General features: G+C 41.4%; 1 protein-coding gene across 1 annotated transcript in view; it reads left to right on the top strand.

Moving 5' to 3' along the window:
* RSRC1 (arginine and serine rich coiled-coil 1) overlaps window positions 1-27,863 on the top strand; it is a 337,138-nt gene that overhangs the window by 48,318 nt on the left and 260,957 nt on the right. Inside the window, 1 exon segment of the mRNA XM_005286996.5 lies at window positions 23,055-23,231. Within this exon segment, the coding sequence (XP_005287053.2) occupies window positions 23,055-23,231 (177 nt within the window).

Below are 27,863 nucleotides of genomic sequence, written 5' to 3'. Positions count from 1 at the left end.
GGTAAAGTAGAGTTTGGGGTGGAGGTTGACAGCTCACGCCTCCCCCATGTAATAACTTTGCGACCCTCTGAGGTGTCCCGACCCCCAGTTTGAGTACCCCTGAACTACTCATTTTGCAAGTCACGGTTTTAACCTCTCCCTATTGCTTCATAAACCTAGCACTTTGTTAGTGTTTCTACCTTCACCAGTTGTGAAGATAAGACAATAGTGTAAAGGCTGAATCTGTAGCCATTCAGGCAGAGACAGTGACACTAAACTTTTTTCATTCATCCAAGTATTATGTTAGTTCTGAAACCTAATTTGGGCACTAGTTCAACAAGGGATTTAAGCACATACCTAATTTCAAGTACATGAATACTCCCACTGACTTCATTGAGACTACTTGAATGCTTAAATTTAGATATATGTTTAAATCCTTTGCTTAAACAGCGCCTTGGATCACCAAGTTCTAGTGCTGGCTGCTTCGCTGTTGAAAAACAAACCACATCCAGAATTTCCCCCCCAAGTTCTGTGTACATCCTGGCATTCTATTAAATTTAAAGTGGTTCCAAAATTATGTGAATGCATGTACTTGCATTAGTGAGAGCAGTTAACAAGTGGTGTCTGACTCCATTGACCCAATTTAGGTAATTTCATTGGGCTGCCTAATATCTCCTTGTGATAGGGTGACTAGAAAGCAGATGTGAAAAATCGAGACAGGGAGTTGGGGGTAATAGGAGCCTATATAAGAAAAGAAAAAGACCAAAAAATTGGGTCTTTCCCTATAAAATTGGGACATCTGGTGACCCTACCCTGTGAATTCAAGTAAACGCTATCATTATTGTATTGAGGTAGTGCTTAGGAGCTCCACTTGTGGATCGGCTCCCATTAAGCTGTAGGTACTGTGCAGAGATTAAAAAAAAAAAAAAAAAGGTGCCTGCCTTGAAGAGCTTAGATCAAAGTATAAGACAACAAGTGAATGCAACAAGAAGACAGGGGAGCACAAAGGAACAATGACACAACATTGGTCAGGATAAAAAGCAGCAATCATAATTCACCTGCTGATTAACTATGGTTGAAATTGTTTTGTAGATGTCACGAGAGAGGAGAGTTTTGAGGGCATTGGTATTCACTCCCAGTCCTAAACTTTTATGCAGTCTCCCTGTGCACTGCGAAATAAGCACTTTGAACACTTTAAGCTGGCAACATTTCACTGATAGGATCCTTGAGAATGGTGAGCTCTGTAAAAATGTAAGGTTTTATACTTTTGAATGGCTAATTGTTATCTTTTAGCAAATAAAATAGTTTTAAAATTATTAAACGGCACATCAAAGTGTAACAATTTACGTATAATAGCATGTATCTACTGAAAGGAAAAACGTTATTTGAAGTTATCTCAAAATTTGTATTTTATCTATTCCTTAATTAGTATCTTGTAATTTTTATATAACAATTTTTTGTTAATGTTACATACAAAATATGTATGTAACATTATGAGGGAGGTCAGACTAGATGATCATAAATGGTCCCTTCTGACCTTAGAGTCTGAGTCTATATACTCAAGCTTTTCAAACAGAAATTGAAGAAAATTAAGAAATTAAATTACACAATATTGGTAAGCCAGAGATTTCTAAATTGTGGTTGATATTTCGTAACTAACTTTTTCTTTTCAACATAACAATAATTGTAACTTTGACAGAAATGAGACTTACCTTGACAAAGCAACAGAGAGTCCTGTGGCATCTTTAAGACTAACAGATGTATTGGAGCATAAGCTTTCGTGGGTGAATACCCACTTTGTCAGACGCATGTAATGGAAATTTCCAGAGGCAGGTATAAATATGCAGGCAAGAATCAGTCCGGAGATAACGAGGTTAGTTCAATCAGGGAAGGCGAGGTCCTCTGCTAACAGTTGAGGTGTGAACACCAAGGGAGGAGAAACTGTTTTTGTAGTTGGCTAGCCATTCAGAGTCTTTGTAATCCTGATCTGATGGTGTCAAATTTGCAAATGAACTGGAGCTCAGCAGTTTCTCTTTGGAGTCTGGTCCTGAATTTTTTTTTTTTTTGCTGTAAGATGGCTACCTTTACATCTGCTATTGTGTGGCCAGGGAGGTTGAAGTGTTCTCCTACAAGGTTTTTGTATATTGCCATTCCTGGTATCTGACTTGTGTCCATTGATCCGTTTACGTAGTGACTGTCCAGTTTGGCCAATGTACATAGCAGAGGGGCATTGCTGGCACATGATGGCATTTATAACATTGGTGGACGTGCAGGTGAATGAATCGGTGATGTTGTAGCTGATCTGGTTAGGTTCTGTGATGGTGTTGCTGGTGTAGATATGTGGGCAGAGTTGGCATCGAGGTTTGTTGCATGGATTGATTCCTGAGTTAGAGTTGTTATGGTGCGGTGTGTGGTTACTGGTGAGAATATGCTTAAGGTTGGCGGGTTGTCTGTGGGCGAGGACTGGTCTGCCTCCCAAGGTCTGTGAAAGTGAGGGATCATTGTCTAGGATGGGTTGTAGATCACTGATGATGCGCTGGAGAAGTTTAAGCTGAGGACTGTAGGTGATGGCCAGTGGAGTTCTGTTGGTTCCTTTCTTCGGCTTGTCTTGTAACAGGAGGCTTCTGGGTACACGTCTGGTTCTGTTGATTTGTTTCCTTATTTTCTTGTGCGGATATTGTAGTTTTGAGAATGCTTGGTGAACATCTTGTAGGTGTAGGTCTCTGTCTGAGGGGTTGGAGCAAATGCGGTTGTACCTCAGCGCTTGGCTGTAGATGATGGATCGTGTGGTGTGTCTGGGGTGGAAGCTGGAGGCATGAAGGTAGGCGTAGCGGTCGGTGGGTTTTCAGTATAGGGTGGTGTTAACGTGACCATCACTTATTTGTACTGTATGCTATATCCAGATTTTTCTGTAAAAGCAGATGTACAAGCTACTAACATATGCATGTTGTAATAGAAAAGTGCACGAAAGTATTGGTTTATTTATTCATAGTCTAAAAATAAATTGCACACTTGCTTTTAAAAATAAACTCCAACTCGATCATGAATAGAATAAGTGTGTATAAATAAATAAATTAAATACAAGATTTGACAAATCCATTCGCTAACGGAGAATGGTGCCATACTCAATTCATGCAGAATTTGTTTTCAGTTTAAAAAGAAATGAAGACCATAAACAGATGCAAAATTGTTTTCCTGCAGGGAAAGACAGACTGAAACAATACAGAGTTAGGAAAAAGGCCCGATTTCTGACCTCCCTCCATAGCCCAAACAGCCAGACTGGGAAGTTGCTCTGGAGCTGAGCTTGGAGGGAGAGGAATGCTTCCTGCTCCAGTCATTCTGTGGCAGTGCAGCAGCTCTCTTGCCACTGCTCTAGTCTAGGGACTAGAGTAGCCTCTTTGATTTAAGTGCATATATTGGTACAGTTAAAATTACAATGAACTTGACCTTTTCATTACCTGATTATGGAATGCTTCTCTTAGCAACCCTAACTATAGTTTAATGCAGGCTTATTTTTGTGTATGTGTTAACTTTTTAAAATCAGTAATACATCTGGAGTGTGTGTGTGTGTCTATGCACGCGCACATGTGCCTCTCTCTGTAATCCTTCCCCCCTATATTTGGATTTTTAAAGTCAAGATCTTTTAGACAGGACTACTGTGAATGGGGGTCAATTGTTTTACTTAACAGTCATGGCAGCATGCTGACTCCTGTTGGTGTGACCACATAGTTTTATAAGTTTAAAAACTGTCAGCTTAAACTTAAATCCTAGCTTTTTTTGGTCTCTCATAAAATTATTTAAATATAGCTTTTTCATAACAAATTTCCTTTTTTTCAAATGGTCTCTAAGGAAAGAACGATGTGTTGTTTGCCTGAGAGAGGCTGTCTCTTCACTTGGAAAAAACTTGTTAACTAACCCAGAGGTAAAATCCTAGTGCAGACAAGGCAGTCCGTTTTCACACGAGTTAGCAACTTGAGTCAATCTACTAACTCATCTGAACACTACAAACGGTCTTGTTTTCACTAACATTTTACCACTGAGTTAGTTAACTCAAGTTAAAAACACAGCTCTTTTCCAAGTGAAAACAAGGCCAAAGTGGTTTGACTTCTTTGGACCAGTTGTATCTAGGACAAATACTGTCCCCTGTGAAAGGTGAAGCTAAAATAAACCAGGACTAGAGAGTTTCCCCCTCATTCTGTTGGATGGGAAGGGTTTACAGTTCCTCTCAGGAATAGCTTGTGTAGGCCACCTAGAAAGTCATGGATTCTTTGGAATCTGCATAGATTCCAGGAGATCAGTGGGAGGCCAGGGCTATCCACACAGTTGCTTCCTCAATCCCTGTCAGCATACTTCATTATCCTTCCGCTGGCTACGTCTGCTCCCAGAATCCCAATCTGAAACCAGAGAGGGAGGTGTTCTTGGTTGTAACGGGCTTAGTAGAAAAGCCCCTTGCACACAGCTCCAGACAAATTTCCTTGCAAACTCTGTTGTGTTGGAGGCAGGGATAATGTGCTCCCACAAGCAATGCCACTGGTCTGCATACTCTCCACACACTTCTTCCATGTGGATCTAGCGTAGCTGGATGTAGGGCAGTGCTGCAAAGGCAGCTGAACCCCATTTCAGCATGGGAAGGATTGCTGTAGGGTCCCTGATTTTCAGACCTCCAACTGACCAGGAAAGCCAAGTTACATTGACATTCAGTTATATGGCTAGCTTTGTTCTTCTCTCTTCAGTTGTTATTGAAAACCTGGATAAAAGCTTTTGGCTTTGAGTTCCTTAGGCTAGGTAGCTAATGTTTACAGTCCAGCTGGTTTATTTTAAAACTGGCAGACCTCTGGAAGGTTTTTATTTTTCTTCTTTTGATTGGTGAAGTGGGGAATGTTATGGAGACTTAACATAAATGGCATTCTACACACTTGTTTTCAGTTTAACTTTTTCATACAGGTCTGTCTGCAGTGTGAAATTAGGATGGACTCAGAGATCTAGAATCACTTCCTGACTGCTTGTTCCTGCTGCCAACACTGGCTTTTTCCCATTAAAACATCTCTCTTCCTGAAAGTGGGGTGTTTTAAAAAGGACATTATCCTGAAGGCTTTCAGCAACTGATTTGCTGCTGATCAGCTTAAGAGTGTACTTATGGTATGGATGCCAGTGGGCATCCTGAGCTTGTGCAAGAGAGATCACCTAAAGTAATCTTTCATAGATAGTATTTCTAGTAAATAGGTCTTACCTTATTTCTAGGGCTCTCTTCACCATAGTATAGCGGGCTAAATTTGGTAGTTAACATTTACATAAACTTATCTGCCATTGCCTGCATTCTTCCTTTCCTAAGTTCAGAAACTTTGCTTTCTATTCCCCCCCCCCCCCCCGCCCCTTGCCTCTGTTATTTTGTGACGGCCCAATGGCAAAGTGCTCTGAAAATGGCTTGGTCCTCTCCCCTGGTTGGACAATCTATAGGCAAGAAATGCAGTCACAAACCCTGCAAGAGATCAGCATCTAGATGAAGAGCAGCTAATGGAAGCTGAAGCCAAGTAAGCCATATGTGATGGTTTAACTTGAACGAGTTGATCTTCATTCAGATGTTTCTCTCTTGCAGCTTATCTGACACCTTTGTCAAATGGCATTGCCTGTATGTACTGAGCAAGAGATGTATCATCAATATATTTTTGGCACCGGAGTCTCTCAGATTTTCTAAGCGATCTCTTCTATGCATTGAAGGTATTGTAGCAAACACTGGTGTGGTTTGGGCCTCTTCACAAGTGAAAGGCATGGTAAAAGGCAGAAAGGTCAGAGTCTGGAGATATGGAATTTGTGACAGAAGGAACACAAATGAATAAACACAATAAAGCTAAAAAGCAACATCTTCCTATATACCCTGCTATCCTGCTGTATTCTGGTCCAGTCCACTGAGAAGACTTCATAATTTTCAAAATAAATATTTCATTTTTCATAACACCTTGAAAGCTTGAAAATAAAATATTTTCTTAAGTGTGTTAATTGTGCACTTGTACTGGTTTATAACTGAAGGGCTGCTCAATACTGGGATGCAGAAGTTCAGGCTGCATATCTAGTGAATCAATTCATATCCTTAATTTTCCCAACTCTGCACAGCTCTGTCTATGCTTATGCATCTGCTTCTGTTTATTATTCATCTCACTTTTCTCCACCAGTAATGTCAACTTCACCACTCCCCTTTTCTCCTCTCCATCTTATATTTCTGCCTTTTACCATGTCTAAACCCTGTGCTTTGAATAACCTTCTTTATCACAGTACACCAGGCTTCCAACTCTCCTTTAAAATCCTTAAAAACCATGTATTCTATCTTTAAATGATGATTATGTAAATATATTTCCTCCACTCCCATTTTATTTAAAAACAGTTTTATTACTCTCCCCTAGAGCTCTCTGAGTATTCTTACCTAAACTCTGTGTATTTTTAGTTTGTAAGCATCTAATTACCTTGATTTTGAGCATTGTACAGCGTGGAGCATGTCTGCACTTAGTAATACTGTCTTACAATTTATTATTTATTAACGTCCTCACTATGAACAACAGTGGATTTATGGTGCTTGAAACCATAGTTTTGATTCTTTAAGAACTCATCCTGTGAAGTCTTTTCCTCGCTAGTGATAGTTCAATAAAAAAGCCCTCCTTAATGTACTTTGACAGAGTGCTTCAATTTGCTTTAATCAGTTGTACCAGGGTTTAGACAATATGAAAGTTAGTGGGTAGTGTAGTTTGCCACCATGCATTTGTTTTCATCATGTTGCTCTTTCCAATAGTGACTATTTTCCTTTTTATGTCTATCTGAAATGTTAAGGACAAGTTTGATTTTTGTTGTTGTTGGGCTTATAAGAAGTTAGCAGGGATTGTTATCAGCTGAAAGACTATTATGAAGAGTGTCAGTAAAGAACTTGACATCTTAGAAACTTTCAGTTGGGTGGTGTCTGTTATTTGCCAGATAAGTCATTTGTACCCAACACTTGCCTTCACTGGAACAGTGCTCATTTTCTTGTACTTGAGTGCTTGCACTCTCCTTTTGTTTTTGTTAAAAGTCCCTCAGTCCTCCTTTCCATTTCTTAAAGTACATCTTGGTGACTGTTTTCAAATTGTAATGTTTTGAGAAGATTAGATTGTACCTAGAAGATATAGTCCAATGCTTTAGTGCAATATAATTGGGGAAATACTAAACGACACTGACCTCATTTCCTTTAGAACAATGAAAATTAATAGTTTCACGTTTTATTAGGCTGATATTCCAGATGTAGTGTACATTTAATTAAGTGTAGTTTCCTTTTGGTTATGGTATGTGTATCTGTTTTTTGTCGCAAATTCTTTCTAGTTTTACAGTTTTCCACATGTTTTCTTTCACCATTTATGATTTTTTCAAAGAAGAGCTATAAGGATTTAAATCACTTTAGCATGCTGCAAAACAGTTCCCATTCAAACAATAAACGCCATTTTAAAAAGCCTTTAGATCTTCTGTCACTTCATAAATATAAATGTATAAAAACATTATGCAGTTGTAGTGCCCACCTGCTAATTAAATGCAGATTTCCTCAAACTTGTTTTAAAATCTGCTTATTTGTTTCAACTCTGTCTCTGTTCAGAATACATATGGTCCTTGTGAAACTAATTATGCTTATGGAGCAGCTGTTAAATTTAGTGCAACTAATTTTGTCCAATATTTTACATTTTAATTGATTACCTGTGAAGAAATTAGCAAATTAACACTTATTGTGCAGTAACTGAATGGGCTTTTATGGATACTTTCAGTTTTTACAATTGGACTAAGTGTTGATGGAATAAAGACATTTCTTAGGATTTTAGATAGGAAAGTTATTGGTGACCCTTGATTATCTGGTGTGAGAATTTAGAGATATTGAGTGATGCTAAGCATCTGTGTGTTCTGTAATGTAGACATGAAAAGCAGATTGGAAAGTAATAGCTTTTTCACAGAATTTTGGTAACATATGGGCTTATCTGGATCTAAGCACTCTTTGAAGATCTTTGAACTTGACTAAATGACTTAACCTTTGGCATAGTGGGTGGGTGTTGGGTGGTTATGGGTTTTTCTGGGGGCGGGGGCGGGAGAGGGAGGTTGGCAGTCTACACTCAATCTTGACTTCCCCTTCCACCCTCGCCACCCATAGTTTTTGTAATTTTTAACATTTTGGTAATTTACCTTTAATATTAATAAATGGCAGCTTTTAATTTTGTTACAATATACAAAATAGGATTATTAAAAAGTGGCTTTACTGTTCAAATGATAAGCAATTTTTATTTGATTTCAGAAAATTAAGCAATAACAATGTGTTTAAAATAATTTGGAAAACTTCATCTTCAGTAATGGTTATATACAGATTTTTTTTTTCTTGGCTTAGATGACTTCTTAAAGCCATAAAACCTGTGCCAATCTGAAAAAAAAATGCATTTCATAAAGTTACATTTTTATTTAAGCTAACTTCAGTAATATAGGTCATTAAGATAGAATGTGAGTAAAATATAGGTGTGCCTTACTAGGCTACAGATGGGAATATATGGGTTTTTTAAATACAATAATAATTAGTGCAACTTGTCTAATGAGTTTAGTGCATTTTAATTTTCATGTCTTCATAAACTTGTAAATCTCAGCATACCACTCTGAAGACCATATTAAAGAGTTAAGTTTAATAAGGGGCAGTGAGAAAAAAACAATAGATTCTTACTGAGAGGTGTCAGTTCAGGACCAGTGCACTTGTATTCCTCCTCCATGGTCCCTGGAAGTCGCTCACTCTAGACAACCTGCTCTTCAGCAGTCACCTCTTTTTTGGGTAGAGACCCGCATCTCTCTCTCCTTCCTGATGAGGGGATTGCCAGGCTGCACAGTTACCTGCATACACTGTGCTATTCCCAGCAAGCCAAACCTCCTACACAGGCCAGCATCTGCACTTTGCTTTCTCTCCAGAGGCTATAAACAGTGTAATTGCCAGAATTAAAAGGTACCACAAAGCTTTTTATAAGCAAGTACATTTATTCATGAGATAGGGTAACTATATTTCCCTATGTTGAATATGGGATACCTGGTAAAATTGCTCATATTCAGGTGAGTTCAACGGCAATCAATCAGAACTGTGCAGTAGCCCCGCCCCAGCATGCTATAAAAAACTCCAAGGTCCAACAGGGGAAGGGGAGTTTGGGTGTCGGGGCCGGGGAGCTTGGGCATAGGTGTAGAATGACTTCTATTTTGGGGGCAGGAGCCAGTGGGGCTTGAGCCAGCTCCACATGGGGGGTCTGGGAAGGGAGTGCCCCCTCGACCCCCCGATTCACATCAGCAGACCACCCAGCCTGTCTTGATTGTGGCGGGGGGGGGGGGGAGGGGAGGTGCAACCAAATATTATAATTCAGAGGTGGAGGACTCAGCTCAAAAAGTTTGAAAACAGCTCAGGGTGCGGGCAGTGGTGTAGCTAGGGGCTGTGTGCGGGCAGGGGGGTAGCTTAGGGTGCAGGCACGGGGTAACTCAGGGTGCAGGGAAGGGGTAGCTTAGGGCTGTGTGCAGGTGGTGGGTAGCTCAGGGTGCAGGGAAGAGGTAGCTAGGGGCTGTGTGGCAGGAGGGCTCCCCTGCGGTCCCTGTTTCCTGAGGGCTCTGCCAGTCATGGAGCTGGGTCCCTGACCGCTGCGGCTCTTACCGGCTGCATGAGAAAAGGGGGCTGGGAGTTGAGGAGCAGCTTCAACCCCGTGCACTAGTAGCAGTAAGAGAGGAGGGAACACCACCATCCAGTGGTGCAACTGCCCTGCACAGCCTAGCTCTGGCTTCCTGCCTCCGAACTGGCTGGGGAGAGAAGGAGTTGTGTTGGGGGGTGTGGAGCTGCCCCTTGGGACTGCCCTGCACTTGCACTGCAGTTTGAGGATTGGACAACATCCCAGGTGTGTCCCAACTGTGCCCATTGGCTCAGGGGGCTTCTGCCCTATGGGGATCACCGAGTATCTGGGATTCAGCGCTGCCACTCCTGCCTTTAGCCCCAGGGGGGCAATGGGGACTGGGGCTTCAGCCCTGCAGCTCATGGCTTCAGCGGGGGGAGAGGAGCGCCGGGGTCAGCTCTTCAGCCCCGCAGCAGGTGCCGGGGATTGGGGCACTTGGGCTCAAGCTCTGGGTTTCAGCATCAGCGCCCAGTGGCCCCCTGAAAGGGCTTGCGGACCCCTGTTGAGAACCCATGCTTTAGGTTAACATGGGGAGGGTGACACCCCCCCCAAGCCCTCCCGCCCCCACCAGGGCTTCCTCGCCTCCTACCTGACGTTGCCTCTTCTTGTCTCTCCACCCGGCCTGAGGCCACCACATGCTCTCACTGACCGGCCACCGCCTGCCCTCACTTACCTGCCAGCCACAAACAAGAGGGGCTGGGGCTGCGCTGACTGCTGACTGACCAGCAGGGGAGCGGAAAATATGGGACAGTTTGCCCGTTTTTTAAAAAAGGTGAGACACCTGCAAGAGGGCTTAAATACAGGACTGTCCTAATGGAATGGATGGTCATCCTATCTTGAGGTGAAAGCATTACAGAGAAAATATGTTAAAAACAATAATTGAACCTACACGCATGCTAAAAAGCTTACAGAAGGTCAGTGCAACTCCAGTCTTGGGCTCTGGCGGGTCAATCCTTCAACACCCACAGTTGGGATTTCCCCATGGTTACAAGTTCATAACTGTCTCAGATTTAGAACCAGAACAACCATGAATAGTTCAATCTTTCTCTTATACAGTTTGGGCCTTTAATCTTAGCCTTACGTAACAGGTGATTAGCCGATGGTGGCCCACTCCTCAGGGCGTAGCTTTAAAAGGCTGGATTTTTGCAAAACTGGAGGTGGAACATTTGCATTCTCCACCCTCTCTATATTCCCCAGGAAAACCACTTAACACTTTTTTCTTTCACTAGTCCATTGTTGTCTGGCATGTTGTTCAGTATAGTTATTTGAACCCCCTGGTCTTACATCTATTACATTCTCCTCTCCAGAGGCTACGTAAAATCCCGGCCCACAGTAATATATAAACTATTATCTTAATACAATGGACCTCAAAGATACTTCAACTTAATTCAATAAGGTGACTCAAGGATATTGGATAAAATTGCCATATGTGTCTCACTTGGTATATTGTTGGATTCCAAAGCTTAATTTCTTAGGATTTTGGACTTCTAACCAAAGTAGGAAACTAATCATCCATTTTTAAAAAAACAATTCACTTTATAAAAAAAAGTTTTACTGGATATGTACAGGTCCCAAGAGGTTGAAGGCACTCGTCTGGCACAGTAGCATAGCATACTATTACAGAAGGGACCAGTAAAGGCCTCCTATATTTAGATGGTCTAACACTTTCCATTGTAAGAGATTCTTGTAGCCTTTCTTTGGGAGGCCCTATCCCCTCCATTGTTGCAGCAGGCCTTTGACATTTGGCAGGAACAAAGTCCTGGCGCTAGTGATATGGCCTTTTTTTTGTCCCATGAAATGCCATCCAGACTTAGTTGAATTATGAACTATTCCTCTTACTTGCACTCCTTGGCTGAGTTTTGGCAACATGCCAAAATAACTGACCATGAACATTCTAAGGAGCTTCAGGCTGATACTGCCCCTAAAGCAGTATCAATACCACATACTATACTGGGATGCCTGGTAGCTGCTAGACCAGCTGTAATTGTAGGGATTTTTTTCGGAGTTGAGTTGAGCTGAACCCCTGGCCACACTTTCCCTCCCCCAGCTCACCATATGTTCCTAATGAGTAGCCCATCCCCTTCTCTGGGATAATAGCCTTTTGTTAGTATCTAATGTAGCTAGTCCTGTAGCTCAAGTGGTAAAAGGCAATGCTGAAGGTTCAAGCTTCAAATCCTGATGCTGCTGTGTTATGGGGTGGGGATTGTTACACTGACACACAATAGATTTGTATTTTACCTTCCTCCCTCCCCTTTTTTAAAAAGGAAATTACGTACCAAAAACTATGTTAAAAGAATTTTGTTTAGATTGCAAAGTCAAGCACTCAAAAATTAGGAAATACTAGATTTACTGTTACCTATGCAACCTTAAATCTATCCCTTTGCAGGCATTGTGATAGTCTTTTTAACATAATCACAGAATATGAAGGCTACTTTTTCAAAAATTTAATTAGAATAATTTAGGATGTATACTTTAAGGCTTTCCGTTTAGATACAAGACTCCTCTTTTGAATGATCTTGTCATCAGAAGTTTGAACCCTGCATAAAGGCATAGAGGATTTACTGCTGAGTTATACTAGCAAGTGGATTTAATGATCCCCAACCAGAATATGAGAGGTTGGAGTTTCCTTCAGGGATAGAGATTAGCTGGAGTCTGGGACATTTTAGTCTTTCAGGGAAAACCCTAGGAACAGCCAAATTTTAGGGTGGAAAACTTAGTCTGAAGTTTGAGGTAGGGATATTTTACCAATAAAACCAAACCCCAGAAAGGGGTTAACTTTCGTCTTTGAACAGTGTGTATGTTCAGAGTTATTTGGGAAAGCTACCTGTTTTTATTGGAACTTTAGATAGTACAAGTTGATCCCATGCTCCCAGTCATCTCTGTGCAACTCACTGCGGTCCCATCAGGCATTGCAAACACTTCCCAAAACACGCTGTGCTGGAGGGTGGTGAGTTGCACAGTGAGATACCCACCCACGGTGCACTACATTCTGCATCGATACAAACTCTCCTGGTGAATTTTATTCAAATTTTATTTTACCCAAGACACTGGGGTTAATCCCTTCATTTTTTGTAAACGTTATTTGTAATTACCAGAAGTGATCTGGGTTTCACTTCTGTTTTATCTGAAGGGTGATGCTATCAGCTGTTCCCTTAAAACCCCTTCTGCCAATCAAATGCAGTTCTTTGTATGGAATCCAGTTCAAATACTGATCGAGTCAGGTGCTATTTTGCTTATGCAATCTGATGAAATGACATCAAGCGTGGTTGGTGCATATCATAGGCTGGAAGGCCCCTCCTGCTTGCCCTTTCCCCTTGGCCCCACCCCAGGCAGGCTGGCTGCTCCTCTTCAGGGAAGTGTGCTAGGGCTAGGGTGGCTGCGGCAGGCCTGCGGCTGGGACTTGGGCGAGAGGGCTCATGCTGCCTGCCTGGCGCGCAGGGGCGGGGGAGGGGGGCTCTGGGCTTTGGCGGGGGAGGGGAGTGGGACTGGCCAGGGGCTAGCCTCCCTGAGTCGGCGGGTCACCCGCCGCTCATGACATAAAGTGAACATCTTTAGCCCATGATTCTTTGATTTTAGAACAATTCGCAATTAGACGAGCAGCAAATTAGTTTGCTGAATAGAGCAAAACCAAAACATTTTTTTCCTGTCCAGATAATAGAAATAATATCTCACATCTATAAGTATGTAGATCAGCTGTCTCATGAGAAATGCTAGTAGTTATCGCTGATGATTATGCTGATGTCCAGTAGAAAATGATAGTTTTTGCCTCATGTGGCAGCTTAGTATAACTAACTTTATAACTTTAAAAATGTGCAGTTTTTCCCTGTCTTCTTTAAATACTCTTCTATCGTTCCTTAGCTTTCTAAGGGTTTTATATTGTGCCTGTCACCAGAGAGTCTGAACACCTTTCTCTTGCTTATTACTTCTAGTTACTTCGATTTGACTTAATTTACATAACCATTCTCTCAGTGTATCAACTTTATTTCTAATCTTATTCTCATTAACTTGCCTATTTAAAATGCTTTACCTTCTCCTTACTTTTAATTCCTCTAAGGGATACTTTTTTCTTCCTTTATTCTTGGTTTCTCTTTCCTAACAGGGCACTTGGCCTCTCTTGCTTCTCCCTTTTCTAACCTCTTCACGCCCTCACCCCATTCATCTTGTGGGCAGTCCATTCTATCTTCTTAAGTCATGTCTACACTACAAAATTATGTCGACCTGAGTTACATCGGTATACAGCCAGCATAGTTATTACATTGCTTGTGTGTGTGTGAACATGTGGCTCCTCATGTCGGTGCTGTGCATATTCACCAGGAGTGCTTGTATCGATGCAGAATGTAGTGCACCGTGGGTGGGTATCTCACTGTGCAACTCACCAGCATTCAGCACAGCGTGTTTTGGGAAATGTTTGCAATGCCTGATGGGGCATGGGATCAACGTCCAATAATGCAATGTTCTTTGTCCCATAATTTCATCTGCATCCCATAATATTTCAATTCTTGTTTTCAAAAATCCACACAAACCCACATGTCCCTCCTTGCTGTTTGCCATCAGCATGGAGCATGTACAGGTCTGCACTATTGTCATAGAATCATAGAATATAAGGGTTGGAAGGGACCTCAGAAGGTCCAACCCCCTGCTCAGAGCAGGACCAATCCCCAGACACATTTTTGCCCCAGATTCCTAAATGGCCCCCTCAAGGATTGAACTCACAACCCTGGGTTTAGCAGGCCAATGCTCAAACCCCTGAGCCATCCCTCCCCCCATTGCAAGTACATGGCACATGATCCTGTAGTATTTGCAGAGCTGCAAGAAGAGCCGTGGGGAACATGAGGATTGCTGTGGGACATAGAAACAATTCAGGGTTGTTGGAAGCATTCATGAAGCAGCTGGAGATGGTGGTGTGCCAGTTCTGAAACTGAGAAACAAGCACTGACTGGTGGGATTGCATTGGCTTACAGTTTTGGGATGATGAGCAGTGGCTGCAGACCTTCTGGATGTGCAAGGACACATTGCTGGATCTGTGTGCTGAATGCAACACAGCCTTCCAGCGCAGGGACACCAAAATGAGAGCCACACTGACACTTGCGAAGTGAGTTGCAGTTGCACTGTGGAAACTTGCACTGCCAGATTGCTACCTTTCCGTTGGGAATCAATTTGGAGTTGGGAAATCCGCTACTGGGGTGGAGGGTGGGGGCCATTGTCATCCAAGTGTGTGGGACTATGCAGGGCTGTGACTCTGTGCAATATGCAGGACATAATGGATGGTTTAGCAGCAATGGGGGTCCCAAACTGCAGTGGGGAGATAGATGGCACGCATATCCCTATTTTAGCACCAGACCACCCTACCACAGAGTATGTCAACAGAAAGGACTACTTTTCTATGGTAATGCAAGCGCTGGTGGATCACCGGGGATGCTTTACTGACATCAATATGGGCTGGTCAGTGAAGGTGCATGACACATGAATCTTTAAGAACACAGGACTGTTGAGAAAGCTGCAAGCAGTGACTTTCTTTCCCGACTGGTGAATTACCATTGGGAATGTTGAAATGACAATAACGATGCTGGGAGACCCAGCCTACTCCTTGCTCCCATGGCTCATGAAGCTGTATGCTGGCTACCTCAGTAGCACCAAGCGCTTCAAGTAAAGGCTCAGCAGGTGTAGAATGAGAGTTTAATGTGCCTTGGTGTTGTTTACTTACAGGATTGGATCTCAGTGAGAAAAAATGTCCCAATGGTTATAGCTGCCTGCTGTGTCCTACATTGTATGTGTGAAGCATAAGAATGGCCATACTGGGTCAGACCAAAGGTCCATCAAGCCCAGTATCCTGTCTTCCTACAGTGGCCAATGCCAGGTGCCCTTGAGGGAATGAACAGAACAGGTAATCATCAAGTGATCCATTCCCTGTTGCCCATTTCCAGCTTCTGGAAAACAGAGGCTAGTGACACCATCCCTGCCCATCCTGGCTAATAGCCATTGATGAACCTATCCTCCATGAACTTATCTAGTTCTATTTTGAACCCTGTTATAGTCTTGGCCTTCACAACATCCTCTGGCAAGGCGTTCCAGACGTTGACTGTGTTGTGTGAAAAAATACTTCCTTTTGTTTATTTTAAACCTGCTACTTATTAATTTCATTTGGTGGCCCCTAGTTCTTGTGTTATGTGAAGGAGTAAATAACACTTCCTTATTTACTTCTCCACACCAGTCATGATTTTATATACCTCTATTGTATCCCCCATTAGTTGTCTCTTTTCCAAGCTGAAAAGTCCCATTCTTATTAATCTCTCCTCATACGGAAGCCATTCCGTGCCCCTAATATTTGTTGCCCCTTTCTGAACCTTTTCCAAGTCCAATATATCTTTTTTGAGATGAAGCAACCGCATCTACACACAGTATTCAAGATATGGGCATACTGTAGATTTATATAGAGGCAATATGATATTTTCTGTCTTATCTAGCCCTTTCTTAATGAGTTCCAACATTCTGTTCACTTTTTGACTGCTGCTGCACATTGAGTGGATATTTTCAGAGAATGATCCACAGTGACTCCAAGATCTTTTTTTTTGAGTGGTAAACAGCTAATTTAGACCCTATCATTTTATATGTATAGTTGGGATTATGTTTTCCAATATGCATTACTTTGCATTTGTCGGCATTGAATTTCATCTACTATTTTGTTGTCCAGTCACCCAGTTTTGAGAGATTCTTTTGTAGCTCTTCTCAGTCTGCCTGGGACTTAACTATCTTGAGTAGTTTTGTATCATCTGCAAATTTTGCCACCTCATTGTTTACTCCCTTTTCCAGATCATTTATGAATATGTTGAATAGGACTGGGCCCAGTACAGACCCCTGGGAGACACCACTATTTGCCTCTCTCCATTCTGAAAACTGACCATTTATTCCTACCCTTTGTTTCCTATCTTTTAACCAATTACCAATCCATGAGAGAACCTTCCCTCCTATCCCATGACTGCTTACTTTGCTTAAGAGCCTTTGGTAAGGGACTTTGTCAATGGCTTTCTGAAAATCTAAATACACAATATCCACTGGATCCCCCTTGTTCACATGCTTGTTGACCCCCCCTCAAAGAATCCTAGTAGATTGGTGAGGCATGATTTCCCTTTACAAAACCCATGTTGACTCTTCCCAAACAAATTATGTTCATCTATGTGTCTTACAATTTTGTTCTTTACTATAGTTTCAACCAGTTTGCCTGGTACTGAAGTCAGGGTTACTGGCCTATAATTAACGGGGTCACCTCTGGAGCCCTTTTTAAAAATTGGTGTTACATTATCTATCCTCCAGTCGTTTGGTACAGAAACTGATTTAAATGATAGATTACAGGCGACAGTAGTCCTGCAATTTCACATTTGAGTTCCTTCAGAACTCTTGGGTGAATATCCGATGGTATTCACCCAAGTAAAGGGGGAAAAGTTTCTGCCAGGCTGGAGGTGGAGTGCCTGACGGCTGAATTTAAACAGACAGATACAAGAGCTATTAGAAGAGCTCAATGCAGAGCTATACGTCTCAGGGGGACTTTGAAGGACCATTTTGATAGTGAACCTGAGTAGTGTGTGTTGCTGTAGTGCTTTTTTGCAGCCTGGTATGAATCTTTTAGTAATTGCTGTTGTCAAGGCTGTATCCCCACTTTGAACTTTAGGGTACAAAATGTGGGGGCCTGCATGAAGACTTCTAAGCTTAACTACCAGCTTAGCTCTGGTCCGCTGCCACCATCTCAAGCTAATTCCCTTCCCTGGGAAGCCTTGAGAAACCTTTCACCAATTCCCTGGTGAATACAGATCCAAACCCCTTGGATCTTAAAACAAGGAGAAATTAACCATTCCCCTCCTTCCTCCCACCAACTCCTGGTGAATACAGATCCAATCCCCTTGGATCTAAAAACAAGGAAAAATCAACCAGGTTCTTAAAAAGAAGGCTTTTCATTAAAGAAAAAGGTAAAAATCATCTCAGTAAAATCAGTATGGAAAATAACTTTACAGGGTAATCAAACTTAAAGAGCTCAGAGGACTCCCCTCTAGTCTTAGGTTCAAAGTACAGCAAACAAAGATAAACACTCTAGTAAAAGGTACATTTACAAGTTGAGAAAACAAAGTAAAACTAAGACGCCTTGCCTGGCTATTTACTTAAGTTTGAAATAGGAGAGACTTGTTTAGAAAGATGTGGAGAACCTGGATTGATGTCTGGTCCCTCTCAGTCCCAAGAGCGAACCAACTCCCAAACAAAGAGCACAAACAAAAGCCTCCCCCCCCCCCACTCCCCCAAGATTTGAAAGTATCTTGTCCCCTTATTGGTCCTTTGGGTCAGATGCCAGCCAGGTTATCTGAGCTTCTTAACCCTTTACAGGGAAAAGGATTTTGGAGTCTCTGGCCAGGAGGGATTTTATAGTACTGTACACAGGACAGCTGTTACCCCCTTCCCTTTATAGTCATGACAGCTGTGTATGTAGGAATATAGCATTTTCAATGCACCTATTACTATTGTCTGTGAATGATGTTATGGGTTCTATGACAAAGTGAAGTAACAGGAAATTGATGGGTTGCTCACCACCAGACAGCATATGTTGTGAACTAATAAAGATAAATTTTGTTCCAAAAAAATAGAATTTGATTCTGTAACATGAAGCAGGCAATTAAAAACTATTTAAAACTTAATAAATTAATGGAATAGAACTTATGAAGGAGAAAGAACACTTATTTCCATTTCAGGAACACACATACCAACCATGGCATTCACAGGTCAGTGTATGTGAAATTGTGATTGTCTTTAATGTTCGCCAGGAGTGGTAGGGGTAGTGCACTGACCCCTGATGCCCCAGGGAATGTTGAGAGGAGGTATATGGAGGTCCCAATATTGAGTTCTGTATGGGCTGCAGAGAGAGTTGAGCATGGGTTTGTTGAACCTGCAGATCTACCGGAGTGTGCAGCGTCTCTGTTTGCTGTCTGAGAAGTGCAAGCATCTCCTGCTACTCGTCCCTCTCCTTTTCCTGTTCCTTTTGTCTCTCCACTCTATCCTTCTCCTTGCTATCTGCAAGGGTGATCCTCCAGGCCTTGTGCTCCTTCTCTGATGCAACACTGGCTTGCAGGATCTCCTGGAATGTGTCATCTAGAGTCTTTTCTTTCTCCTTATCTGGCTCAGTTGTTCTGCGGGTGTGGAAGGAGAGACCCTGAAGGCCACAATGGCAGAGGCTGTACCATTGTGAGAGTATTCATGATGGAAATTTAAACTTAAGATACTGAATTCACTCCCCTTGCTCCCCAATTGCTCCTATGTTCGCATTTCTGCTTGGGATTGATAGTCACAGCACCAGCCATGGTGAGTGTGGCCCTCAGGGCGGTTGGGGAAATTAAGAGGGAATAGCTTGCTGGCATGATTATAGTTGTATAGGGCAATGAACTGAATACTGGCACCATTTTCCACAGGAGATGGTGATTTTTAGCTGACATTTCACTCCTGAGGCTAACAGAGGCAGAGAGAGCAGAGCTCCTGCTGGCATCCCGATGCTGCCTGGGTCCATATGCTGCTAGCCTATGTACTGCAATGGTGCCTGCTGAAGTAATCGCTGAGCAGTGTGGGAAAGTGTCCTACAGCAGCTGAAGAAATAAGGCAGCCGTCCCCAGAAACTGTCAGCAGAGGATTGCAGAGTACCTCCATGATAGTTTCATCGAGATCTTTATGGAGGATTCATGTAGGGTTACCATATTTTGTGCCTCCTAAAGGAGGACACTCCACGGGCCCACGGCCCCGCCCCCAACTCCGCCCCCTCCCCAACTCCGCCCCCTCCCCAAAGTCTCCGCCCCCTCCCCTGCTTCCCGCGAACATTTGAGTCGCGGGAAGCCTGAAGCAGGTAAGGGGGAGTGTGGGGGGAGGAGGCGCGGCCCAGACTGGCCCCGGCCCTGGGGTGCCGGCCCCGGGCCGACCGTGCCCGGCCCCTAGGCCCCCGGCACCGCACCGCCGGTCCCCAGCCCGGCCCCCGGCACCGCCGGCCCGTCCCCCGAGCCCCCGGCCCGGCCTGGCACCGCCGGCCCGGCCCCGCCGGAGCCCCCGGCCCCGCCGGAGCCCCCGAGCCCCCGGCCCGGCCCGGCCCCGCCGGCCCGGCTCTGGAGCCCCCGGCCAGGCACCGCACCGCCGGCCCGTCCCGTCCCGGCCCCGCTCTGCTGGCCCGGCCCGGCCCCCAAGCCCCCGCCCCCCCCCCCCCCGATTTTCCCGGACATGTCCGGATTTTTGGGCTTTCCCCCCGGACGGGGATTTGGAGCCCAAAAAGCCGGACATGTCCGGGAAAATCCGGATGTATGGTAACCCTAATTCATGGGACATCCTGGTACCTCTAAACAAAGTGCTTCGCGTGGCCCCCCCCTCTGCCTAACTCTAGAGGGGAATGAAAAGCAGATAGGAACTCTGCCTCTCTTGGTTGTTCCACTACCTCTTCTAGTGCAAGTAAAAAGAGAAAATCAAGAGAAATGTCTTGCTACGTTGGGGGTTCATCTGTTGTGAATTCATAAATACATGATGATAATTTTGCTGTTGGATTGTGAAGGAGAAAGTTAATGCTGGAAAACCAAACTTATTCAGTAGTTCAAAGTTCTCCACCATTAGAGGCATCATATTTATTCTAAACACAATATGATTTTCAGAACATGTGTGTCACAAGTGCTCTAAAATGTAATGAAACTTTAAGGTTAGACTTGCTCCACAGTTTGTCTCCTATTTTCCTCAGCCTCTCACTTCACTTATACTCAATCTTTCCCATTTCTAGGCCTTAAAACAGTTGGGGGTTAGGACATTTCTCATTTGTACCTTCCCATTTTTCTGGAGCTGTTTTTTTATTTTATATGTGCATTATAGTACTGGTGGTAATCAATACACATAAGCATTTGATTAGGTATCTCTCAGTAGTTTGTGTTTTTAGTGCCCCGTTTGTGTTCTGTGTAAATATCCTGTGAAATTATCCCACAACATACTTTGTGTATAATTAAGCTGAAAAGTAGAATTTCTGCAAAGAGCTTTCAACAATTTCATGTGGCAATTGTGTTGTATAGTACTACTTTCCTGCAGAGAAGATTTCCATGGAGATGACATTTTTATTGTTGTCTTCATTATAAACATCCTGTTATTAATCGTCTGCTTGCCTCACCCATGTGTGGGGGTCGGGGAACGCAAGCTGTATCAGTCAGACAATGTTTGTGGGTCTCTCACTGGAACTGTAAAACTAAAATGGTAACAAGCAATCACAGCACTTAATGAGTTAGAAGAGGCATAGTAAACGAAGAAACAATAGCTTTTGTAAGGAAAACCTTTGTCAAAATTATTTAAATTAATAATTGTTACAAACGTAGTGTGACTACATTAGTTTGCATTCTTAAACATTGGCTTTTTTTCTTGTGCCATGTTTTGCCATTTAGATGTCTGTATGCCCGTAAGGCTGGTACTTAAACATCTAACTGACTTAAATTGCAATTGCAATTACTTGCACATATAAAATTGTGGGTGCAAGAACAGAGGCGCCAGTTAAGTTGGGGCTGAAAAGGTGAGCCCTCTAGATATAGCCAGCGCATTTGATTCTTTGGCTAGTGTTTCGTGTGGTGGGCCCCAAAATGGGAGGGATCCCTAGTCAAACAGGTCACATTTTACATTAGAGAAACCAATGAGTCAATTCAAACTCTACTGAACAAAGTACTGCAGAAGACACCTGTTTAGGGCATGAACTAGGTGGCACGTCTCTCTGTGAAGGAGTTAGTTTTAGCATTACCTGTGATGATCTTTAAGATCAAGGCTACATTCTCAAGTGAGAGTATCTTAAAGGCAATGATGTGTAAGCCTGATGTCTTGGCTTTATCAGATCCCATTTTTGGTTGGCAGATTCTGAATATTTTTTTCTTGTAAGTCAAGCCTTCTTTCTTTCATCCCCAGTCAATTACATTGTGAGGGGACACTGCTACCTGGTATCCAATTCTGTTTATGATGATATAGCAGATACCCATTTTACGGGATAGAAAATATTCTTACAGCAATTCAGTATAGTGTTGATGATTATTTGACCTTTGAATTAGTACTGATACAGTACTGACCCAGGACTGATAATAGGGGTGATTATGCTGCTAGAAATGCCACCTTTTGGAAGAGGTGTAAATCTGAGATTCTGATCTCTTGTGGATGTTGAAACGATTCAATGGCAAGAATAGGTATGTTACTCTCTGTATACTGGACTAATTCCAAATTTGAAATAACATTTTCTACATTTCCTTTGTAGTTTTTTCTGGATAGAGTATTCACTTCCTTACTGATTGTGTTGCTTTGTGCTGTTAAACAGTTGCTGTACTTCACGCCAGAGGTAGATTAAGTGATCTTTTGTTTTTAAAGGACTTTTAATTCTACAGGACGAAAAGTATTATATAAAATGAAGCAGTTGTACATTATAAAAAAAGCGCTCAATACATTTTGAAAGTTTCCAGTTATGAGATATTTAAATAGGTGTACACAGCAGTAGAAATTCATGGGAACTTGAATTCCTGTTTTTCTTAAATGTGCTATACCTTCAGCATATGCACTTGATATACCTTTAATAATAAATGAAATATTTAAAAAATTCTTTGCATATAAGAAATATGGAATTAAATCATGAGAATTATTTTGGTTATGATGCTTAACAGATGTGTGTTGTAAAGATAACTTATTTTCTAGTTGAATATTCCAGTAATACTATACACTTTATTATGGAGCAATGGGCAATGAGGTGAAATCAAACACAGAATATTATACTTAGCAACTAAGACCCTGAACCTGCAAGTGACTGTACAAGTACCCTTGTGTGGAGTCACGGGTAGGATTGAGGCCTACATTTGCAGGTTTTTCTTTAAAGGGTAGTTCTACTCTAAAAAATGTTTTCTGTCAGCCCTCTGTGCTCAACCTGGGATCTCAGACACAAGACACAAAACTGGCTTTGTTGTTCTGGGACATCACCGTAGTAAAGTCTGCCCTTCATTAACAAATTAAACTCTGTGACACCTGTGCAACCTTTTTAACATCAGTGGGTTTGCACAGGTGCAACTGATTGGAATTTAGGAAATCATTCAGATGTACAAGAAGGAATACAATTCAGCTCATTCTTGAGCACTGTATTGACCTTGCATTGCTTAATATTATGGAGTAGGTTTATTGAGTAGGATGGTCTCATGTTTTAACAATCATTTTCATACTTTGTCAACAATTGATTCCTTTTTAATTTATCCTTTGCTTTGTCAGGCATGTTTTTTTATTTTAATTGAGAGAAGATTATGGACAAAACAGCTGGACTGTATATGAGAAATCTGATGTGTAATGTTAATTAAAAAATTATAATTGATAAGTTTGAATACTGTATGTTTTGCATAGGTCACGATCAAGACCACATCAACGTTCCTATAGTCGAAGCAGTGAAAGATCCAGTCATAGAAGAACTCATAGCAGATCTCGTGAAAGAGAACGACGTAAAGGCAGAGATAAAGAAAAAATAAAAGAGAAGGAGAGGAGCAGAGGGAAAGAGAAGGAGTTGTATACCACGAAGCATGGGTAAGTGTAATGACAAATCAAATCAAAACGAATTCATTACTATGGTGAATGAAAACATATTCAATATTACTTTTTATTTATGTGGCCATCAACTGTCTAGGCAACATTTGTACTAAGTGAAGTGTACTTTTCCTTTTTAAAACTTCAAACCATGTGGTTCTCCTAAGAAACTGAGCGGTATGGTCAGCACCTTAATTTAGTGATCTTTCACTGTTCTCTCCATAGATATGCAGGAACTTGAGAAATCAGTGTAGATTAGAGTTTAATTTTGTTATTTTAAAGAAATATATGAAAGAAAGGGCTGTAAAGTTTGAGCAGAGATCATATTTACCATAACCATCTGTTTCTAATCACTTATACTTTCCAATAAGTTTGATAAATAATGGGAGAAGACAAACACTTGAGCTAACTTTGAAGTGCTACTTCTCTGTTCATTAACTCTGCTGGAACTCATTGTATTGTTCTATCTAGATGACGAGTTGCTCCCTTCCTAAATTTGGTTAGTTTGGGGAAAATAACTAAATAACTTGCTTTTGTCTGATGTTTATTCTGAGGCTGTAGTTTAGATATTTGTAATATTGTTGATCCAGCCTGGTTATTTCTGCATAGCATGATTTGGTAAGTGCTTATACAAGCATGTGTAAGAATAATCCAGGTGGCGCTGAAGAGGACAAGATTGTGGCTGCAATGAGGTGAGCAGTAGACAGACTGTTGATTTCCTGGAATTGGGTCCTTTAAATTAAATTTTTAGCTTCAGTAGGACAACTGGGTCCATCAATCTAAGGTTTAGATCTGCATAAAATTCTTTAACAAAATAACTTTGTTTCAGTTTTGCAGTAATTCATAGGGAAGCTTATTGCTCTTTTTCTTGCTAACTAGGATATCAAAAGTCAAATTTTGGTATCGCACTTATAAACTTTGGCCTGAAAAATCCTCAGTGAAAATTATTTAAAGTGACAAAGCTTTGGGGAGAATGTTCAACATTGTTCAAGACAATAAAACTACAATCCAATATAATTGTGTAATTTTTTCCTAATAAAGATGAGTAAAAATATAGCTCGCCGTGTAGTTCACTCTATTTCCAAACATCCCATTTATTCTACCTCATTGAGGTAAGGAGCTATTTGAATCCCTCTCTAATTGCATATGTAAAGATAGAAGTGGGTGTTGGGAGTCCAGATTTTCTTATCACAAGCATTTTGCCAAAACCGAACCTATCAACCTGAAATTTCTTTTATTCCTTTGCCAGAAGGAAAGTTTGGGAATAAATGGACAAAGGTGTTCATAAGAAAATTGGGCAAGGGTGGGGGGTTGGAAGCCCTACCCCTTTTGCCTATGTCTGTTCTTGTAATCCTGGGAAGGCAAACTTTTTTAATGGTGACTGTTAATCAGGGCAGCAAGCTGGGGTGACACTATTGCAACCACATCCTCTCCCTTGGCCATCAGTCATTATGGTCATCAGTGATATTGGTGAATGAGGAGGCTAGTTTATATGGTCTCTATAACAGCTACCACAGCAATGCTGTGGGATCATCAGCTCCTCCTCATGCACTTTATGAACAAATTGTTGGACTGCAAGGGATCAAGGAAGTTGTCTTCCCTTTGTTCGCTCTCTGACCACCAAAGGCCAGCCCAGATACAATGCGAGACCAATTTATGAAGGTGGCAGTATTGAAACTTGAGTTCTATTAGAGTAATATGGGTTGTTGAGTTTTAATTGTAGTTTTGGTTACGGGGACATGTGACATACATTGGGTTAGAGGGGTCAGACTATTGTAATATATTCTGGTTTATGTGGTATTTTATCTATTGAAATGAAATAGAAGCCATCACAAATGGTCCAATCATCATAAGTTGTTGTGTTTGGCACGACATTTTAGTGGGTAAGATGTGAAAATTTATCTTTTACAGGCATCAGATAACTAAACTGCCTATATTATATCTTGTTTTAGCTTTGTGAAGGAGACATAATCAGCTGGTGAGATACCTTCAATAAGGAAATATTACTTTCCCCCCCTTAATGATAGTTCAGCTTGTTTCTTCTGTCTAGTTCTGTATTATGTGGTTGTGAATTTCAAGGGAGGTTGTCCCAAGGCAATTTGTCGAGTCAGATTGGCCCAGACTATAGAAAAATTTGGAAATTAATGAGCGTAGCGGTAAGTGGAATGGCTAAAACTACATCAATATCAGTGCTTCCAATTTACATAGGTTTTTTTGGTTGGTCATATGGGTAGAATGCAGAATTAAATGTAGATTATTAATGAATTATTGAAGCTTTTTATTGTTAACTTGCTATATATCAAATATTGAACAAAGGATGAAATTACTGAATTTTTAGAACAGGTTCTATAGCATTCCAAAAAATATAAACAAATGTATAATTCTTTTTCAGAGCTGGGTGCAACTAGTAGATTAAAGAAATGCATGCAAGTACACCTCTACCTCGATATAACACTGTCCTTGGGAGCCAAATGTCTTACTGCGTTATAGGTGAAACCGCATTATATCGAACTTGCTTTGATCCACCGGAGTGCACAGCCCCGCCCCTCCCCGCGGAGCACTGCTTTACAGCATTATATCCGAATTCATGTTATATCGGGTCGCATTATATCGGGGTAGAGGTGTATTCCACTGGAGTCTATTGCATATATTAGATGTGTTTGAGTATCCTTGCAGAAGATATGTGACCCCTACTCGAGCTTACATTTGATCTCTTTTGTAAATACATTTGATAGTGTTTATAATTTTACAGTTTTTATTTGCGTAACTACCAACATGTTTATAGTGTGAGTTTGGGTATGTTTAAGAAAATAAGTTTTGAACATATTGACTTGCTTTCCTAAAAGCACAGTATTTAAAAATTCTGGTGCCTGGCTGTAATCTACTTATATAAATGAAATAACTATTTACTTTTCCATTGTTTGGGAAAGTCCTTCATTTTAGCTAGCTTTGCATACACACACATATATATTCATCAATTAAAACAAACGAACTACTCAATATGATAATTTTCTAACATATAAAAATGTTTAAGGAGAAAAATTAGAGGGAAAACTGATGAAGAGAAGGAAATATTGTTCTTTGTTGTGAGTACAACAATAGTGAAAATTTTCCATATTTTATATCTTCAGACAGTTGCCTGCTTGGTTTCATCCGTAACTTGTGGTATAGCTATATCATCAGTACTGCACCTGGCTGGGTCAATGAAATGCCCAATATGATTTACTAAATCAAATGTATTTTTGCTTTTAAATAATCCGTACCTATCAATCAGGTTTTTGTAGGTTTCAAGGGATGGCAGTTTCTTAGGGCTTGTGTCCACTTACTGGTGGATTGACACTGTGGCGATTGATCCACTGGGGGTCGATTTAGCAGGTCTAATGAAAACCCACTAAATCAACTGCCGATCACTCTCCTGTCGACTCCGGTACTCCACCGGAACAAGAAGCGTAAGGTAAGTCAACGGGAGAGTTTCTTCCATCAACCCAGCGCGATGTAGACACTGCAATAAGTCGACCTAAGATACGTCGACTCCTGCTATGTTATTCTCATAGCTGGAGTTGCAAAACTTATGTTGTCTTTACCCCGTAGTGTAGACCTGCCCTTATTGTCCCTGCTTCGTACTCCCAAACTTCAATTTGGGTCTCTGTTTAAACAAGTTTAATGAAACGCCATATCTCCTGACCTACCTAGCTATATAGAGCATAGTTTTCTTACATTTGTCTTCAAAGTGAAGGAAACTGATCATGTATTGAATGTGTTCCATAAGGTCTCTACTGGTTCTGGATTCTTCCTGAAAGGTTAAATGGAAATTTGGAATGTAGTGTTCTCGGTTGTGTACATGATCTCTCATATTCATATATGTATTTCACAATTTCCTCCTTAGTTATAGGGTTTTGAACATGCCAGAAATTTACTCAAGGTCCTTTGTGATTATGCTCAAAACATGTGTGAAGTATCTATTGACTGTGTAAAATACTGGGCTAGCTATTCATATATATTTTTTTTCTTTGCACTAACGTACTTAGATTTCTGAAATAGTTTGTCCTTGGCCACACTTGTAGTTAACTAATATGCAGCATCAGTTTATCTGCTCCTGTTGCTGACCTCCATTATTAGCAATCAGTAATTTTCATAATGTAGACAAGGTGTTAGAGGTGTTTGCTCTCCTTCCAATGAGTCATTAAATTGAGATGTCTTCTGCCTGTTTCTGGTGCCTGTCCAGCTGCAAGTTAAAGATATGATGCTTCTGAAAAACTGGAGGGCTAGATTTAGTCTTCTGGCCAGCATTCTCTCTTTCATTGCAAGGTTCTTTTGTCTCAAGCTGTGCATGATCCATTACTGAGCACATAATGGTTGCTGGACTCCTTGTAGCAAGCACATTATAAAGCACTTTGGACTATATTAATGTGGTTTTACTAAAATACTTCCTAACTTTATAGACTATAATAAGGATCAATATAAGGTAACTTTGGAGGCAATAGTCGCAAGTGTCTAAAATTTTCTGGAAGCAAATACATTCTTTATTAGCCCATCTTCCTTTACATTTTGACTTACTTGTTAAACCACATAGTTATGCTAATCTGAAAAGAAATTATCATTTTTGTGACTTCTCTTTTTCCTGATCATTGT

This window comes from Chrysemys picta, chromosome 9 (genome assembly GCF_011386835.1).
Source record: "Chrysemys picta bellii isolate R12L10 chromosome 9, ASM1138683v2, whole genome shotgun sequence".
Classification (NCBI taxonomy): domain Eukaryota; kingdom Metazoa; phylum Chordata; order Testudines; family Emydidae; genus Chrysemys; species Chrysemys picta.
This window is presented reverse-complemented; position numbering and strand designations above follow the sequence as displayed.